The 17080-nt window shown below is 67.7% G+C and overlaps 2 protein-coding genes across 5 annotated transcripts; one reads left to right on the top strand and one right to left on the bottom strand.

Moving 5' to 3' along the window:
* Positions 1–1944: 1944 nt before the first annotated feature.
* On the bottom strand, positions 1945–6528 carry FAM110A (family with sequence similarity 110 member A). 2 transcript variants are annotated; one of them, XM_052783883.1, is made up of 2 exons: positions 6428–6528; positions 1945–3857 (listed from the first exon to the last, which is right to left on the bottom strand). In XM_052783883.1, exon 2 carries the CDS (start codon positions 3786–3788, stop codon positions 2772–2774), a length of 1017 nt encoding a protein of 338 aa, XP_052639843.1. In that variant the 5' UTR covers positions 3789–3857; positions 6428–6528; the 3' UTR covers positions 1945–2771. The 2 variants fall into 2 exon arrangements, with proteins under 2 accessions (XP_052639843.1, XP_052639834.1); XM_052783874.1 differs by lacking the exon at positions 6428–6528 and adding an exon at positions 4929–5167.
* Positions 6529–10718: 4190 nt separating this feature from the next.
* On the top strand, positions 10719–14671 carry SLC52A3 (solute carrier family 52 member 3). Of its 3 annotated transcripts, none has more exons than XM_052783846.1 (5): positions 10719–10822; positions 12035–12201; positions 12649–13719; positions 13978–14101; positions 14238–14671. In XM_052783846.1, exons 3-5 carry the CDS (start codon positions 12692–12694, stop codon positions 14448–14450), a joined length of 1365 nt encoding a protein of 454 aa, XP_052639806.1. In that variant the 5' UTR covers positions 10719–10822; positions 12035–12201; positions 12649–12691; the 3' UTR covers positions 14451–14671. The 3 variants fall into 3 exon arrangements, with proteins under 3 accessions (XP_052639806.1, XP_052639822.1, XP_052639815.1); XM_052783855.1 differs by lacking the exon at positions 10719–10822 and adding an exon at positions 11531–11673; XM_052783862.1 differs by lacking the exons at positions 10719–10822; positions 12035–12201 and adding an exon at positions 11529–11673.
* The last annotated feature ends 2409 nt before the right edge of the window (positions 14672–17080 follow it).

Genomic DNA, 17080 nt, shown 5'->3' with positions numbered 1-17080 from the left:
GGGCGAAGGCAATGGACACCCTCCCCGGTTGTCCCTCCTCCCTGGAAATAACAGACGGGCTCAGCTGCGGCTCCCCACCGAAACCGGAGCTGGCTGAGAGGCAGCTGCCAGGGAAAGTGATAGGGAGCATGGGGGCCATCCTGCTGTCCCCAGCAGGGACACGCAAAGGGGAGGCATTCCTGGGGGCCACGCGTCGCCTCGCCGAGGCTGTGCCAGGTTTTCATGCAGGCGGTCCCACGGGTGCAGGGTCAGAGGAAGACTCCTGCCTCGGGATCATGGCTCCTCCTGTCCATGCATCTGCATGCACACGGGCGTGCCCACGGACACGCGTGCACATCAACACATGTACACACAAGCGTGCACGCACATGAATGTGCGTGCACACTTGGACACACATGCACGTGATCACGCACGCACACACAAGCACACAGGGCTTGGGACAGCCATGGCAGGTCCCAGCCATGCAGGTCATGGGATGCCAGAAACAAGCCGGGGGCTGGCAACACCTGGAGGGCCATGCCGGCTGCTCTGCCCCATGCCTGGCGGGGGCCAGTGGGGGCCCCTTGGCAATAGCATCAAATTTAGACCAAGCCCCGGACACACCGGGCTGAGGAATCCGGCCAGCACAGCCGGTCCCAGCCACCGGCAGGGATCCACGTCCCGCAGAGCTTTCCCTGAGGGCAAAGCCTGTCCCCGTGCGGGTGCCTGGGGTCCCTGTCACCCCCTGGTTTCCCCCTCCTCGGGGATGCCCCCAGCACCCCACGTGCCGTCATTAAGGATCCCTTGGGCGTGCGCTTCCTCCCCAGCCCGCTTTGTCAGCCTGACTCACGGGCCAGATGCCATCACCATGTCCTGCCCGCCGTGCCGCAGGCAGCCAGACCTGCCTGTACCCCAGCGGGAGACGGATGGATCCTGCAACCCTGGGCGGTGGCTCTGGGTGGACGTGCACTGTGCAGGAGCCAGGCTGGGGTGGGAAGTGCTTCATCCCTGTGAGGGTTTTTTTGGGGGGACCCCAAGTGCTGGATGGAAGCCCCGGTCAAGGGGACCCCCGGTGCTGCCCCAGCCAGCGGCTGCAGGGTCCAGGTTGAGCGAGGGGAGCGCTGGCTGGGGTAGGACGGGGTGGCAGCGGCTCTGGACCCTTTGAAAATAAAAACTGCAGCCCTGGGGTGGGCGGCTTGACCTTGTCACCGGCCCATCACCGCCACCATGCACATGGCATTTGCTGAGCGGTGCCCACACCAGGCAGGCTGGCTCCTTGCACGTGTGGAGCTGTTTGTAGCCACAGCCCCACCACCATGGCTGGAGCCGGAGGGAGGCAGCAGCAGGGCTGGTGTCCGGGCAGGGTCCCCTGGGTGCAGGCACTGGTGGCTTTGGTACCACCTTCCCCAGCAGCCATCTGGCCCTGTGGGATGCACCAGCATCACAAGGAGCAGAGGGACTTCACCGGCGCAGGCAGCACCCGCGGTGCTGGGGGGGGCCACGGTGCCGTGCGAAGCTGCCTGGGGATAACGCACGGGTGTTTTTTATCTTCAAAGCGCTCCCTGCGCCGACTTTCATCCTCACGCCTCCCCAGCCCTCTTGGGAGGTCTCCGCTATCGCCGCCCCCATCTCGCAGTCCCGGAGGAGCCGGGACTCGGCCAAGCTCAACAGCACTTTGCCGGAGTGGGGCGAGGAGGCAGGGGAGGGCTGCATGGTCGGCACGGTGCTGGCTGCGGCACAGAGGGGAATCCCGCCGGCCTGGGCTCTGCCGGGACCTGCCGGACCCAACTGCCGCCCCCGACGTGCCCGCCGGGCCCCGCGCTGGCACGCCGCGGCACGGCACCCATCGCTCCTGCCGGCACCCAGCCGCTCGGCACTGCCAGCCCCTGCTGAGCCGCGGGCACCCTAAGGGTCCCTGCCCCATCCCGACCTCCACCACCTCCAGAGACAGCAATGCACACAGCCTCCAAAGCACAGAGATTTAATAAAACCGGCTGTGTTGTTATTACTATTTACAGATCAAACATCAGGAAAAACAGTAGAAATGAGGAAAAGACCAACAACCGTCGTCTTCATAAATACCAGGGCTCACCGTGCCCAGGGCTGTGCACCCGCTAGCACCCAGGAGGGGACACAAGCGCTCGCAGACACTCGCACACACACGCAGCCCTGGGCTGCTCGAAGCGGGGGGTCAGGTTTGCCCCCACCCCCGCGAAGCACCCAGCTTCTCCCAGACCTTCAGCATTAAGATGGGGACCACCAGGATACCCCGGGCAGCATGGCCCCCTCGGTGGAGGCTTGCAGGGGGGCAGCTCCTTCCCCAGGGCTGTGTCCCTGCTCTGCGCAGGGGGGGAATCGGCCCCTTACCCCCCACCCATGGGTGCTGGTGAGGAGCAGGACAGGCAGGAGCTTCCAGCAGCGCAGGAAGGCTGACTGCACACAGGGTCCCACGGGAACAGATGAGGGGAGGGTGTTGGGGACTGGCCACGGACGCGGGGGCACATGTGTCCTCTGCCCTCCCACGGGCTCACAGGGACCTGGCTCTCCAGTGCCGGCGCAGGAGTCTGACAGAGCCAGAGCCGGCGGGAAGGATGCCCGGTCACCCCACCGGAGCTCTGCCAGTGCCGCTGTGGCACAGGGGTCAGGGAAGCAAGGCGGGGTCTGAGTTTGAGGGTCCTGTCACCACTGAGAGGTCCCTGCTCCTCCCGGGGCATCTCCTGCGCTCCCTCCCTGTCCGGCATTGCCCATTTGCAAGCAATCCGTCCCCAGCGCCCACCACCACCGCGGCACTGCTACACGTCGGAGACCTGCTGGGGCTCCCTGGCCTGGCGCAGCCCGTACAGCCACTTGATGACGCGGGCATTGCGCTCGATGACGGAGATGCCGTAGGGGACGCGCTCGGCCGGCCGCCCCTCCGGCGTGGCAGCGCTGGGCGGCGAGCAGTCGCCTTCCGAGCTGGCCGTGCTCACGCTGTGAAACTTGAGGGACACGATGTCGGAGCTGGCGCGGGCGAAGCGCTCGGCGCCCATGTCCTGTACCTCCTCGGGGTCGAGGCCGCAGTAGTTGAAGAAGCGCTCCAGGTCGGCGGTGGCCCGTGAGAGCCGGTCGCTCAGGTCCGACTTGGAGCGGTGCAGCAGGGGCTGCCGGCGGGCGCTCTCCGGGCGGGCGGGCGAGCTCCGTGCCGGGGCCACAGGCAGCCCACCCGGGACGGGGGATGCAGGCACCGGCGTCACCTGGCTCCGTGGAGCCCCACAGGGACGGACGTCCACCCTCCGCACGGCCACGCTGCCGGGGGGCTTGGCGGCAGCGGGGCTCTCCAGCAGCTTGCCGGCACCCTCCGTCCCGCCGCCTGGCGCCGCCGGCGCCTCCGCCCTCCACTTGCATTCCCGGCCCAGCGGGCTCTCCGCCTTGGGGAAGGGGCTGTCGCAGAGGTTGATGAGGTTGTTGAGGATCTCCAGGTCGAGGGAGGTCTTCGGGCCGCCAGCCTCTGCGCGGCGCGGCCCCGGGGGTGCCCTGCGGCTGGGGGTGAGCGCAGCCCGGCGCACCCCCGGGGTGAAGAGGGGTTGCTTGAGTAGCGGCGGCTTCACCGGCTCCTGCTTGGTGCTGACGACCCGCTGGCTCTTCACGTACTTGGCCTTGTCGGCCTCCAGCCTCTCCACCGCGCTGGGCTTCCCGGCACCGGGTTCGGCGTGCCGGCGGAAATACGCGGGGCCCTTGCGGAGGATGCGGATGGGCATGGCTGAGGTGAAGGGCGCCGTCACCGTCACCCCCTTCATGGCGTCGCCGGCTTGCAGCGCCTCGACGGGCATCCTCCGCGCCGGCACCGGGGCGCGGGGTGGGCAGCCACCACGGGCAGCGAGGGGCTCACGTGCTGCCAGCTGCAAAGAGGGGCCGGAGTGAGGGGCGGTGGCGGTGGCCGGCTGGCGGACGCTGCCCGTGCCCTGGCCCCGCAGGCAGACAAAGGCTGCGCTGGGCTGTGCGGTGCCGCACTGTCTGCGCCGGCTGTGCCGGGTTTCCTATTTGAAGGCAGGGACCACGCCTCCGACCGCCACCGAGGCCTCCCCGAAACGTCCCCTGGCCAATCCGCGGAGCAAGCCTGCTTCAAACCGCACCCGGGCCAATGGGGCCAGCGGGGAGGGCACCCCGGTCCTGGTGAGGGGCACCCCGGGGATCGAAGCCGGGGCGGCTCGGCCCAGCACCCCTCGCCGATGCTCTGCCCGCATCGCCTATGCCCAGGGGTGCATCGCCCGCGTCAAGGGGTGCATCGCCCATGCCCAGAGGTGCGTCGCCCGCTCCCAGGAGTGCGTTGCCCACGCTAAGGGGTGCATCGCTTTCACCCTGGGGGTGCATCCCCCATGCCCAGGGGTGCATCACCCACCCCACTCACCCGCCACCCCACCAAGCCGGGGAATTTGAGGCTCCGCTCCCTGATGCTCCCTCTTCTCTCAGCCCCCCTCGCAGGCTCTGGGGCTGTTCCCGGGTTCCCCGCTCCCACCCTGGAGCCCCTTGGAAAGCACCGGTGGGGGTTTCCACCCATGCTTCCCCAGCCAAGGTGTGCCAGGAGCCACGCTGGGGCCCTGTGCACCCCATGTCCTTGGGCCCCCGCCAACCCCAACAAGCACAGCCGCCCGCCCCAACGGTTGTGCAGAGACACTGGCCCGCCCACAGCGGCGGCAGGGCGGGGGACCAAACCAGCCCTGCACCCCTCCGCAGCCCCCTGCCCGGCCGCCCCCAACACCCCTGCCCAGGGGTGGGCACAGCCGGAGGGGTCCCAACACACAGAGGGGCTCAGGCGAAGGGCACAGGGGGACACGTGGGGTCGAACCTGCCCCCGCCTCCCCCTCCCTCCCCGTTCCCCTTCCCAAGCTGCTCTGAGAACCCCCCATGGGGGTCCCCAGTTGACGGCACAGGCGAGCCCCAGGGAGGTAACAGCAAGCCCCAGCACTCACCGGGTACGGTGGTGGGCACGGCAGGGGCCAGCGTGCCATGACCCCACTCCCTCCCGCGGTGTCCCCAACGTGCCGCCGTCACTGTCAGCTGCTCACTTGCGTGCACAACTTCCTGGGTGCAACCCAGGGCCCGTCCCAAGCGTCAGCCGCGGGCGGCAAGAACCAGCCCCAGCACCGCGCCACGGCCATGCTGAGCCACGGCTGCACCATCCGCAAGCCCGTGTTGTCGGCCCCAGCCCCCCCGGAATCTGTACCCCAACGGGGTCCCCACGCCGCAGCCGCCCCGGCGCATGGCGCATCCGCCTGATGCGTTGTGACGGGCGAGCGGTCTGGGGTAGACTGGCTGTCTTTGTCCCCTGCCTGGGGGGACACTCTGCCTTCTGACCTGGAAAGTGTCTGCAGGGGGCCAGCCAGGTGTGGGGACAGCTGGGGACGGTCCCAGCACCAGCACGGACCCTCCTGTCTCCTCCCCGGGGGTGGCTTTCTTCACCCCTCTGCGGGGAGCCCAGCGTAGGGGCGATTTGGCGACAGAGCCAGCAGTGCAGGGCACCAATGTCCTTGCTGGGCAAGGACAGGGACAGGCAGGGCAGGCAGGGGCCCCCCCCCACCGACCGGAGCCGTGCTTACAGCCCCCAGGGGAAGCAGGGCTGGGCTGTGCTCGGCGCTGCACAAATGCACGGGAAGAGCCGGGTCCCACAGCCCAGCTGGTGGCAGAGACCTGGGGCGTTGGGGAGCACCGGCTGCCAGCCGGGTCCCCATGCAGCAGCACCCCTCGGTTCCAGCGCTGTCCGGACCCCGTGCCCTGCAGCAGCACCCTGCTGACAGCCGGCCCCGCTGCCCTCGTACCCTGTGCCAGGCTCAGGGAGGGATCTCCGGCTCGGCGCAGGGGTGCAAACGTGCCCCCCCGGGCGAGGCAAAGCAGGGACATGTCCCCACGTTGGGCGCTGGAGCTCAGCACGGTGCCAGAAGCTCAGCCCCAGGGCCAAGCCACGGAGGGGATGGCTGTTGGGGTGCAGTGACAAGGACACAGGGTCCCCCAGCACGGCCACATGCCTGGCCAGCAAGGACAGCCCCAGCCAGGCACAACCTGCTGCTCCGCATTCCTGCGGTGCTGAGCCACCTGCCCTGGCATGGCCGTGCTGAGCAGGGCTGCACCAAGCCCAGCTGAGCTGAGCTGAGCCGCTCTCCGAACAGCCCCAAAAACACAGCGACATTATCCCACTCCCCAAGCCCAGCCGGAGCGTGGGGATTCGAGTGCCAGGGCTGACAACCCCGCTCATGCCAGGCAATGCCCAGCCGTGGCCCCAGCTCCTCTCCCTTCTGGTGTGGGCAGCCCAGCGGGGCTCATTTGGCACACCGGATCACCTCCTGCCTGGAGGCAGCTGCTCCGGAGACCCGTGCCGGGAGGTGTGCGGTTGTGCCTCCCCCTCACCGGGTGACCCAGCCCCACGCTGCTGGCACAGGACCGGCACGGCACCAGCACCACCTCTGTCACCTACCTGGATCGGCCCCGCGATGTGGGAGACTCCTTGGCACGGCTCAGCCACCACGCTGCTTCTCCCTGTGTTCTTCCCGAGGGTGTCCCAATGTCCCTGCACCTCCTCTTCTCCAGTCACGTCCTCCCCTTCTCCCTGCGGGACGGCGGCCGGCAGGGTGCTGGAGCGGCTCTGCACCACGGCTGCTCCCGCTGAGTCAGCGCCGGGCGAGGACGCCCTCCGAGGCAGCTCAGCGCTCACATGGGATTAAAACCACGGGGCATTCCTCCATGCCAGGCTGCGTCACGCAGTGTTGACGGTAGCTGGTGACGTCCCGGCATGGGTGCCGGTTCAGCCCGCAGTGCCAGCTGGGCAGCACGGACGCATGGCCTGAGGTGCTCACACCACCAAAGCCAAAACGCCTCTGGGCATCCCCTGCCCGCTGTGGGCAGAGGGTCCTGATGCCCTGCCGGGATTTGAGGGAGATGGGAAAATTTCCAGCCCTCCTGTAGGCAGGGAGCTGCCACCCGGCTCCCCACATGCCGCCGGTCACGGCCAGCCATCAGGGCCTGCTCTGATTTGGAAAACTCACCTAGTTTCCCCATGCACCCGGCAGCAGCCCCCTGCGATAAACTCCAAAATGCAGCAAAATAACCCAGATAGCACAAAGGGAGGTGACAGACGGGAGCAGCGTCACCAAGCCCACAGCCACATGGACCTGCTGGCCTGAACCCAGCCCCGGGGTGGCTCCGGGGGTTGCCTGCCCCACGGTACAGGCATCTCCGGCGGCAAGGACCGGCTTTGCGTGGCAGAGCCGAGCGTTTGGCCCATGCAGCACAGAGCTCGATTACAGCCGTGCATTTTTCAAACTGCTCTTGGAAACAAGAGAAGGAGCTGGCAGAGGGAGAAGAGCCGAGCAAAGCACATGGAAAAGAGCTGTCTGGGTGCCGGAGGGCTGCCCTGCGCTTGAGCAATGGCAAAGGTGGATCTGCACAACAAGCTCGGCTGGAAAAACACTGCCCGACGCAGTGGGCAAGGGCAAAGCCTGCAGGCACCTTGCCCAGCCGGGCTTTGTCCCCCCACGGCCGCCGAGCCTGCGCGGGGTGCAGGCAGCAGGCTGCAGGCAGCTGCCTGGGCACGTCTGGGCAACCGGGTGCTTTTGGAGCGGGGCGTTGGAGCCAGGCAGCGCCCCGGAGCCTCGCCTTCCCTGGGAGCATCCCGGGACGGGTTTTGGGAGGGCAGCCTGCTGCAGGAGCCCTCCCGCAGCACCTGGCTGAGCACCCTCTGCCGCTGCCCCGGGGACACGAGGATGGGGCAGGGATGGAGGAATGGTGTTTGGAAACAAGAGGGACAGGAGGGTGCTGGCACTAGCTCCGCTCTCACCTCCCACAGAGGCTCGGGGCTGCCCCCCCTGCCTTGTGCCACTTCAAGGACCTCCTGGGAGCTAAATACAGCCGCCAACGAGAAAAAATGTGCTCAGAGGCCAAATGCCCGCTGGAAGTGCTGGGCGGAGGCAGAGGCACCCCTGAAGCCAGGAGCCCCCCCACAACCCCCTCATCTTGGCAGGTGCTAATTCCTGGCATTTAATTACAGCCCCTTGCCACGCCGTGGCTGCGCCCAGCTTTGCAGTGGGGGAATCACCCCTGCGCCACATGCCCCGACCCGGGGCGAGCTATTGCCAGCTCCTGCCTCAGTTTCCCCAGCTGTGAGCTCTGCAGAGCCCCTCTGCTGGACAGGGGCAGCTTTCCAAGGGACTTGGGGACTCGATGGGGAATCTGTTGCCGGGCCCAGCATCGCCTTGCTCCCCGTGGGCGGAGGGAAGGATGCTGCCCGTACCCCGCTCTCCCCACATGTCTCCGCAGGCGGCAGCTCGGGGCCGGGAGCCGTGGAGGTGACAGATGGGGACGTGCCGGGTGCGAGGCCTTTGTCTGCGCCGTGGCGGCGGCGGCATGGCGATACGGACCCGCAGATGGCGGCTGCCGACAGGGCCGGGGCCGCAGCCTGTGGCCAGGCGAAGCGCTGGGCCCAGGGGATCCGGCCCTTTTGTTGGGGTCTCACCTCCAGCAGCGGGCCCCTTCCCGGCTGCCCCCCACCAGCCTTTCAACTTTCAACTTGACCTGCTCCTTTCACATGGAAATGGGATGCAAATGGGGGCCAGCGGCTGCGACCTGCCAGCGGGTCCCTGCACCCGAGTCTGAGGGATCATACCCACTCGCTTGGGGTGGCCGGTGGTCCTTGGGGTGAAGGGGGTCCCATTTGTCCCCCAGCAATGGAGCAGCAGCCTTCCCCTGCCCAGGAAGACCGTCCCCGCTGCTCGCAGCTGAAAGCAGATATTAGGGGATGGCTCTTGCTGGGGCTGAGCTCGAGGACGGACCCCTGCTCTCCCAGGCTGCTGATCCCCCTGTGCCCTCGCACCATCCGGGCACGCCCGTGGCACGGGCAGCGTGCCCACCCCGGGGAGCCCCGCTGCACCCCCTGCCCTGCGCTGGCTGCGGCTGGGGACGGGTCCCCAGCCCCGGCTGGGTGGGGAGGGGGCTTCCCGGCTGGCCAGTCACCGGAGCCCGGCAAAGTCCCACGGCCGGGGACCGCTCGGCTACCAAATGTTGCCATCTGCCTCCGGGGCCTTCGCTCGCATCTGCCGGGGGTGCGGAGGGGCGAGGGGCCGGGCCGGGGCCAGGGGCTCAGCTGCAGCGTGAGGAGGGGGCAGAGGAGGCACAGCCGTCTCACACCTCACGGGCAGGGCAGGCGGCACGTGTCGGGCGGATTTGGGCAAGGAGCGTGAAGCGGAGGCACGGGGGTCCCGCACCCAGCACCCACTCGGGCTCCCCTGCGCCCCAGCCATTCGCCCTTGGGAGGGGTCTCACCGCCGGCTGTGCCGCCTCTTTGTGCTGCCAAATTAAACACAGGACAATCGCCGTCCCCTCCCCATCCCCATCCTCATGGATGCACGGGGACCTCAGCTGCCCCGGGGCCAGCCCGAGCCCCCCGCACCTGGTTTCTCCCTGTATCTTGGACCCGCTCCCCCACTCCCAGGTTCTCCTGGGCACTTGTACTGGTTTTGGCTGGGATAGAGTTAATTTTCTCCATAGCAGCTGGTATGGGGCTGTTTTGGATTTGTGCTGAAAACAGTGTTGATAACCCAGGGATGTTTTAGTTATCTCTGAGCGGTGCTTGCACAGAGTCAAGGCCATTTCTGCTTCTCACACCGCCCCACCAGTGAGTAGGCTGGGGGTGCACAAGGAGCTGGGAGCGGACACGGATGGAACCCCACTGACCAAGGGATATCCCATCCATAGGACGTCCTGCTCAGCAATAAAAGCCGGGGAAGAAGGAGGAAAGGAGGACATTTGGAGTGATGGCATTTGCCTTCCCGAGTCACCATTACATGAACACCTGCCTGCCATGGGCAGCACTGAAGGAATTTGAACTGATTTTGCTTTGCTCACACATGCAGCTTTTGTTTTCCCTATTAAACTGTCTTTACCTTAATCCACCCGTTTTCTCACTTTTACCCTTCCCATTCTCTCCCCCATCGCACCGGGGTGGGGGTGAGCGAGCGGCTGGTGGGTGCTGAGCTGCCTGCTGGGATTAAACTACAGCAGCACCTCAAATCGTGCCCCCCCCCGCCCCCCCCCGCCCCCCCCCCCCGCCTCACTGGCACCCAGCCATGCCAGCACCATCCCTGCAGCCCCAGGGGCGCAGGGACACTCTTGTCCCCGCTGCAATCCCGTGACTGAGGCAGGGACAGAGCCAGGAGCAGGGCAGGGTGCAGGGGCTGGCTGCAGCCCCCCCGGAGGGATAGGGCACAGGCAGGACAGGCGGGCAGGCAGGGCAGGCAGGCCACTGGAGAAGGCAGCCCCAGGTTTTGCAGGGCTGCAGCCTGCTCTCCCAGCGACACCCGGTGGGTGCTGGGGGAAAAGCCACCGTGAGGCATACGGGGGCGGTGGGTGCTGGGATGGGGGGTGGTGTGGGTGTGCTGCTGGGGGTGACCTTGCCTCTGTTTCCTCACCCGTGTCACCTCCCGGCCCGTGCAAGTGGCTCATCCGCCGGCTCGCAGCTTGGCTGATCACCCGGTCCCATCTCGCTGGACGTGGGGTCCGAGGTGCCCAGCCCTGCAGTGCACCCACAGTGGGACAGCCGCCACGCTCGGGGGTCCTCGAGGGTCCCATCCCAGCCCGTGACCCAGCAGAGATCGTCGGTGGGAACACACGCCGTCACCGGGTGACATTCGCACCTGGCAGCCTGAAAAAGGTGAGACGCAGTTCAGCCAGGGACAAGTGCAAAGTCCAGGACACCGCCAAGAATAATCATCGGCACCCGGCCAAGCCAGGGCGCACTGGGCCAGCGGCGACGCTGCGGCAAGCACCCCGCGCCGCAGCCGGGCAGGCGGCAGGCATGGGGTTGTCCCTGGCACCGGCGGTACGTGGGGACGGGGGGCAGCCGTGGCCCCCCAGGGTAGGGCAGGGGCTGGGCTGGGCTGTCCCCGGGCTGGCAGGGAGAGGGCAAGAGGTGGCCGGGAGCTGGAGGTGGCACAGCTGGACTTTGGCCACCGAGACAGACTTTGGAGCTGAAAGGTCCCAGCTGGCACCCGGGGTCGGGCTGCGTGGGACGAGTGGGGCTCAGTGGAGGGGAGAGGGGAGCGGGACCATGTGGTGAGCCCTGCGCCCATCCAGGGACGGGGGTTGTGCTGGTGAAAAGCTGGGACCCCCTGGGAGGGGAGGCAGGAGTGGGGGGGGGGTCCTGTGCCCCCGTGCCCAGGCTGACGCCAGCCCCTGCCCCCCGCCCCACTGGGGGGGGACAGCTGGGACCGGAGCTGCTCCCTCTGGCCCCCGGGCACTCATCCCTCCGGCCACGAGGGTCCCCTCGGGAGTGGGGACCCCCCCCTCATTCCTCCAGGGACTACAGCGCTTTTCCTTATGCTTTCTTACTGCTTTTATCCCATCACACCCTGTGCCGGCAGCCAACCAACCCCGCAGCTCCTATGTTCCCCCGGGACCTGCTGGGACCCTCCCACCCAGGACAGGCACCCTGAAACGGTGCCGAGCACGTGGCAGGAGGGCGTGGGGATCCCCCCCTCCCCAACCAACCACCCCCACACCCCCGTCCCAGACCCAGGGGACTCTGCCAACTGGGACCAGAACGAGGAGCAGAGCGTGGCCAGGCCGTCACCCGTCTGCATCCGGAGGTGGTGACGCGCCTGCCTCACGTCACTGCCCCAGCAGCCAGGACTCGCTCCCGCCCGCGTGCTGCTGCCGGTTCCCCAAAACACAGTGAGTTCCCTCTTGGGAGATTGCCGAGGCACCGGTCAGACCGAGAGCCCCCTTCCATCTTGGCTCTTGCTCTGTACCGGAGACCCCGGTGCCTCCCCGTAGGGTTGGAGCCATGGGTGGGTCGTTGCACCCGCCGGGCTCAGCCCCTGGGAGACGTTGAGTTTTCTCCGCCGGGCCCGACGCTGCGGCAGAGGGCTGGAGCTGGCTCTGCCGAGCTGCTGGGGTGTGGGGATGTGGGACGTGGGGGGGGGGGTCCCCCTTTCCCGGGAGCAGGATGGGAGCCGGTGTCCGGGGCAGGCAGGGGATGCGGCCAGATCCTGGCTGACTCAGCTCGCTGGTATGAGCTGAGGCTGGTTTGCAGGTGCGGCTGCCGGGGTGCTTCTCCCCGCAGCCACCGGAGCCTGCCGGGATCCCACGGGACCCGGCTGGGAGGAGACGGGCACTGCTTTGCCCTGCCCTGCGGATGCGGTGGGAGGTACGAGGCCTCCATTCCCAGCAGAGCGGCTGCCCAGACCTCTCGGCCCCCAGGTGAGAGCCATCGTCACCCCGTGCCAGGCTGTGCCACGCCGTGCCGGGCTGTGCCGTGCCGCACCGTGAGCCGGGGCAGGTTCGATGCCCTGCCGGGTTCCGTCCAGGCTCTGTGCCTGGTGGTGCTGAGCCCCAGCTCTCCGAGACGGGGCCCACGCTGAGCCGAGCAGGTCCCGCACCCAGGGTAGGAGGGTGCGGAGTCATCACCCCTGGGGAGCAGGGGGGTCCCCAGGGCTTGCAGGGAGAAAAGGGGGGCCAGGCCAGGCCGTGGGGAGGCAATGCTGCTCTGCGAGCCCCGCAGCCCCATGGCGGGTGGGAGAGGGGCCGCTGTGCCTGCCAGCCTGCCTGCAGGAGGGGGAACGCAGGCAACGGTCACCGGAGGCCAGGGTTGGGGTCTGGGGGGGGGTCGGGTCTCACCCCAGCGCTGATCGAAGCCTCTCCCCACAGCGCGGCCATATCACCCCCGGGCCCAGGCACCCAGCCCTGAGCCATGACGCTGCTCACCCATCTACTCGCCTGCACCTTTGGCACGGGCTCCTGGGTGGCCATCAATGGGCTGTGGGTCGAGCTGCCGCTGCTGGTGACGGTGCTGCCGGAGCAGTGGGACCTGCCCTCCTACATCACCATCATCATCCAGATGGCCAACGTGGGGCCGCTCTTCGTCACCCTCATGCACCGTTTTCGGCCCGGCTTGCTGAAGGAGGTGGCTGTTATCTATGTGGTCGTGTCCGTGGGTGTCGTGGCCTGCTTGCTGCTGGCCTTCCTCTGGAACTACACGTCCCCCATCGCCGGAAGGCCCCACAGCACCGCCTTCCTGATCCTCACCTTCTTCCTGGCCCTGGTGGACTGCACCTCCTCCGTCACCTTCCTGCCCTTCATGATGCAGCTGCAGCCCCAGTACCTGACCACCTTCTTCATAGGCGAAGGGCTCAGCGGGCTGATCCCCGCTCTCATCGCCCTGGGCCAGGGCTCTGGCATCTCCAGCTGCACCAACGTCACCCACGTGGTCAACTTCACCACCGGCAACGAGACCGTGGAGAGCACCGTCTTCCAGCTGGAAACCCACTACCTCCCAGCCAACTTCTCCACCCACCTCTTCTTCCTTCTCATGACTGTAATGATGCTGGCCTGCTTGCTGGCCTTCTTCTTCCTCGCCAGGCAGCCCAAGGTGTGGGAGCTCTCCCAGCAGCAGCTGTTTCCCAGCAGCATCATGCTGAGCTCATTTGACCAGATCCCCAACGAGGGAGCTGGCTCGCGGCTGAGCGGAGGCTGCCCATGCCCGAAGGATGCCAAGGGGCCCAGGAACATCCTGCCGCAGAAGGTCTCCTACCCCTTGGCCAAACTCACCTTCATCTACCTCCTCATCGCTTGGGTGAGCGCTCTGACGAATGGGGTCCTGCCATCCGTGCAGTCCTACTCCTGCCTGCCCTACGGCAACACCGCCTACCACCTCGCGGCCACGCTCAGCTCCATGGCCAACCCCCTCGCCTGCATCGTGGCCATGGTCCTGCCTGGCAGGTGGGTAGTGGGGTGCTGGGGGCCGCGGTGGGGTGAGCCCCAGGGGCTTCTGCCCCGAGAACGGCAAGAAGGGGGGTGGGACGGACAAGGCGCCGGGTGGGAGAGGGTCTGTGGGGTCCCCGTGCCCTGGCAGTGGAGACAGCCCGCGGAAGGAGGATGGAGCTTGCATGCAGCCGGTCAGCCTGTGCCCCGGGCCTGTGCCCCTCACCAGGGACAGGCTGGCAGCGGTCCCCCGTGTCACTCGCATGTCCCTTGCAGGTCCCTGGCCCTGCTGGGCACCCTCACCATGGCGGGGACAGGCTTTGGCGCCTACAACATGGCCATCGCGGTGATGAGTCCCTGCCCTCTCCTCCAGCAGTCCCAGTGGGGCGATGCCACCATCGTAAGTCATGGGGTCCCTCTCACCCGGGGAGATTTCTGGGGCCACCCCCAGCTCCACCCTCACCACCATGTCCCCCGTCCCCATGGTGGGGAATCCCCCCAGCCCTGCTGACCACTCTCCCCCCCTGCGCTGCCAGGTCCTCTCCTGGGTGCTCTTCACCGGGACGCTCTCCTACGTGAAGGTGATGGCCGGGGTGATCCTGCGGAGCCGCAGCCGCAGCGCGCTGGTGTGGTACGGGGCAGTAGAGCAGCTGGGCTCCCTCCTCGGGGCCCTGCTCATGTTCCCCCTCGTGAATGTCTACGGCTTCTTCAAATCCGCCGACTACTGCAGCCTGCAGTGCCCGGCATGAGTGGGGCAGGCACCCCTGGACAGCCCCTCTTGCCAGCATGCGCCCCGAAAAACAGCGAGGGCCGCGGAGCCAGGAAGCATTGCTGGGACCGGGGCGGCTGCGGGCATGCGTCCCCGCTGGGCTCCGCCAGGTCACCGGGCAGGAGCAGCTCCGTGGCTTTGTCTCCAGTCCAGGCGCGGGATGTCTCCGTTGCGTTCAAAGCAATAGAAGGTGTTTGCTCAGCCCTCAGCCTCCCTGCTGCCCACGCCGGCAGGCATGGAGGGGCTGCCTGTGCCGGTGCCCCCCACCTGGGTACTGCTCGGCTGGGGCCACGTCCCATCCCTTCCCCTGGAGGGTCTGGCGCCATTTGGCATCGTGCCCCAAAGCCCCCCCCGCCCCGGGACCCCACGGGTGGGCACAGCCCCAGCTGCGCCCGGCAGCACCGGCGGCATTCCCGGCCCCGTGCCGTGACGGAGGCGGCAGCTGCCCCCCGGGACGGTGGGTTTGCAGCCAGCTGCGGGGAGCGGGGACAAAGGCGGCTTGGGCAGGGCTGTACTGGAGCCTGCCCTGCCCTGGCCATGGGGAGAGGGACTGTGGGGGGGGAGACAGGGTGAGGGGCTTTCACAAGGACCCCGATAGCAGCTGGGGAAACTGAGGCACGGTGGGACCTGCCCAACATTTGCCATCTTCTGCTGTGGCCCCATCCATGTTTTCTGCTCCGTCCCCGTAGCCCTGTGCTCCACAGCACCCCATCTCAGCCCCGCTGCACCCTGAGACGGGCAGCACTGGGGGTGCAGAGCCAGAAAGCGGCCACAGCACAGCCCCGCACCCGGAGCGGTGCCGGGCACAGTGCCGGTTGGAGGGATGGCACGGAACCAGCGCCAGGGCTGTGCCACCTGGTACCCAACTGCATCCCGGCTGTGCCAGCCAGGGTGGGGGCTGGGTGGACACCGGGGCATGGTGGGCATGGGGGCTCAAGGGGCAACAGCAGCCCCAGGCCAGGCCAGCACCCACATCCCGCACCCGCCTGCACCCCTTTCCCGGGGCACGAGGCAGCCGGGCCTTTGTCCCCGGCCCTTTGTCTGGCAATCTGCTCCCAGAGCCGGCGGCAGCGCCAGACCCATGCCTGTCGTGCCTCAAAGTCACGGATTGGAGCCACTTCGGGGCTCCGGCTGCTGCCCGGCCGCCTCCGGGAAGGATGCGGCTGGAATAGCTAATGGCCGGCAGCCCCCCGAGCTGGCGGTGCTGGGGGGGGGGGTCCTGGAGAAGGCAGGAGCGAGGGTAGCGGGCTTTGCCCCTCGGCACCACCGGGCATCCCCCCGGCAGCTCCTGGCTGAGCCCACAGCGTCCAGGATCCGGCCCCATGGGGGACGAGGGGCAGGAGGGGGGAGGCTGAGGACCGGTGGGAGGTGTGGGGGCACCGTGGGGCGGCTTGTCTCATCTCGGGAGCGGGATGCATCCCGTGGTCCTTGCGGGGAGACCGGGAGCTGAAGCAGGGAGCCGGCCTCTCTCCCCCTGCACCCTGAGAGGACGCTCCTGCCCTTGGGAGCTCCCAAAAACCCTCACCCACCGGACACCCGCGCCCCCCCCCCCCCATCCCCTCGCCAGGGAAACAATCGCCTCCAATGGGAATTATTTCCATACAGCTGCTCAGGAAGGCACAAACCCGGCCGCAGCGGAGGAGAAAGGCTGAGCTTTTCTTCTGGTGCTCCCCTCCCTCCCCACCACGGCGGGGGCAGGTTTGGGGGGGCCCAGCCGCTGCAGTCAGCAATATTAGCACAGCTCGGCAGGACTGATTGCAGGTTATTAACATACATTATCTCAGTCCCCTGCCTCTGAAAGGAGCTGGGTTCCTATTCCCCCTCTCCCAGCCCTCCCTCCCCCTGTCTTTTACACTTAATTACCTCCCTTATTACACCACAGCCTGGAGAGAGACAAAATCCCAGGGCAGCGGGCGGGCGGGCAGGCAGGCAGGCCCGGCCCAACTAGGGCGTAAGTAATCGCCCGTTCTGCAAACGTGCCTTCAAGGAGAGAACCAGCACACGCGCGGATAAATAAATCAGGGAGCGGAGGCTGGGAGCCCAGTGTGTGTGGGGTGGCGGGGGGGGGGACACGCCGGGAGCAGCCCGGCAGGCGACGTTCCCCCCTGCTCCGGGGCCGCGGCCCTCCGGGAGAGGTGACCTTGAACTTGGCAGAGCCCTGACGTCAGAGCGGTGCTGCGGGGCCAGATGGGACTCATGTCGTTGCCCGCGAGCCCCGGCCAAGCGCTGCGGAAAGGGGGGAGGCGAGACACTCCCCCCCCCCCCAGCCCACGTAGGGAGCAGCCCTGGGACCCCCAAGCCCGGGAGCAGGCCTGGCGGGGTGGGCTGTGGGGGTCCCCACGGCTGTGGGATGCTGTGGGATGTGGGATGCCCTGGGGTCTGGGATGCTGCGGGATGTGGGATGCTGCGGGATGTGGGATGCTGCGGACCGTGGGATGCTGTGGACCGTGGGATGTCCTGGGTTATGGGGTGCCAGACAAAGCAGTGAGCGGACAGCACGCCGGCCCGATGCGATGCAGGGATGGCCCCAGCCCTGGCTCCGAGCCCGGCTGAAGGAGCAGACACGGCTGTGAGCAGGCAGGCCCAGGGTGCCGACCGCGGGGGAGCTGC

Source organism: Harpia harpyja, chromosome 1 (assembly GCF_026419915.1).
Source record: "Harpia harpyja isolate bHarHar1 chromosome 1, bHarHar1 primary haplotype, whole genome shotgun sequence".
NCBI lineage: Eukaryota > Metazoa > Chordata > Aves > Accipitriformes > Accipitridae > Harpia > Harpia harpyja.
This window is presented reverse-complemented; position numbering and strand designations above follow the sequence as displayed.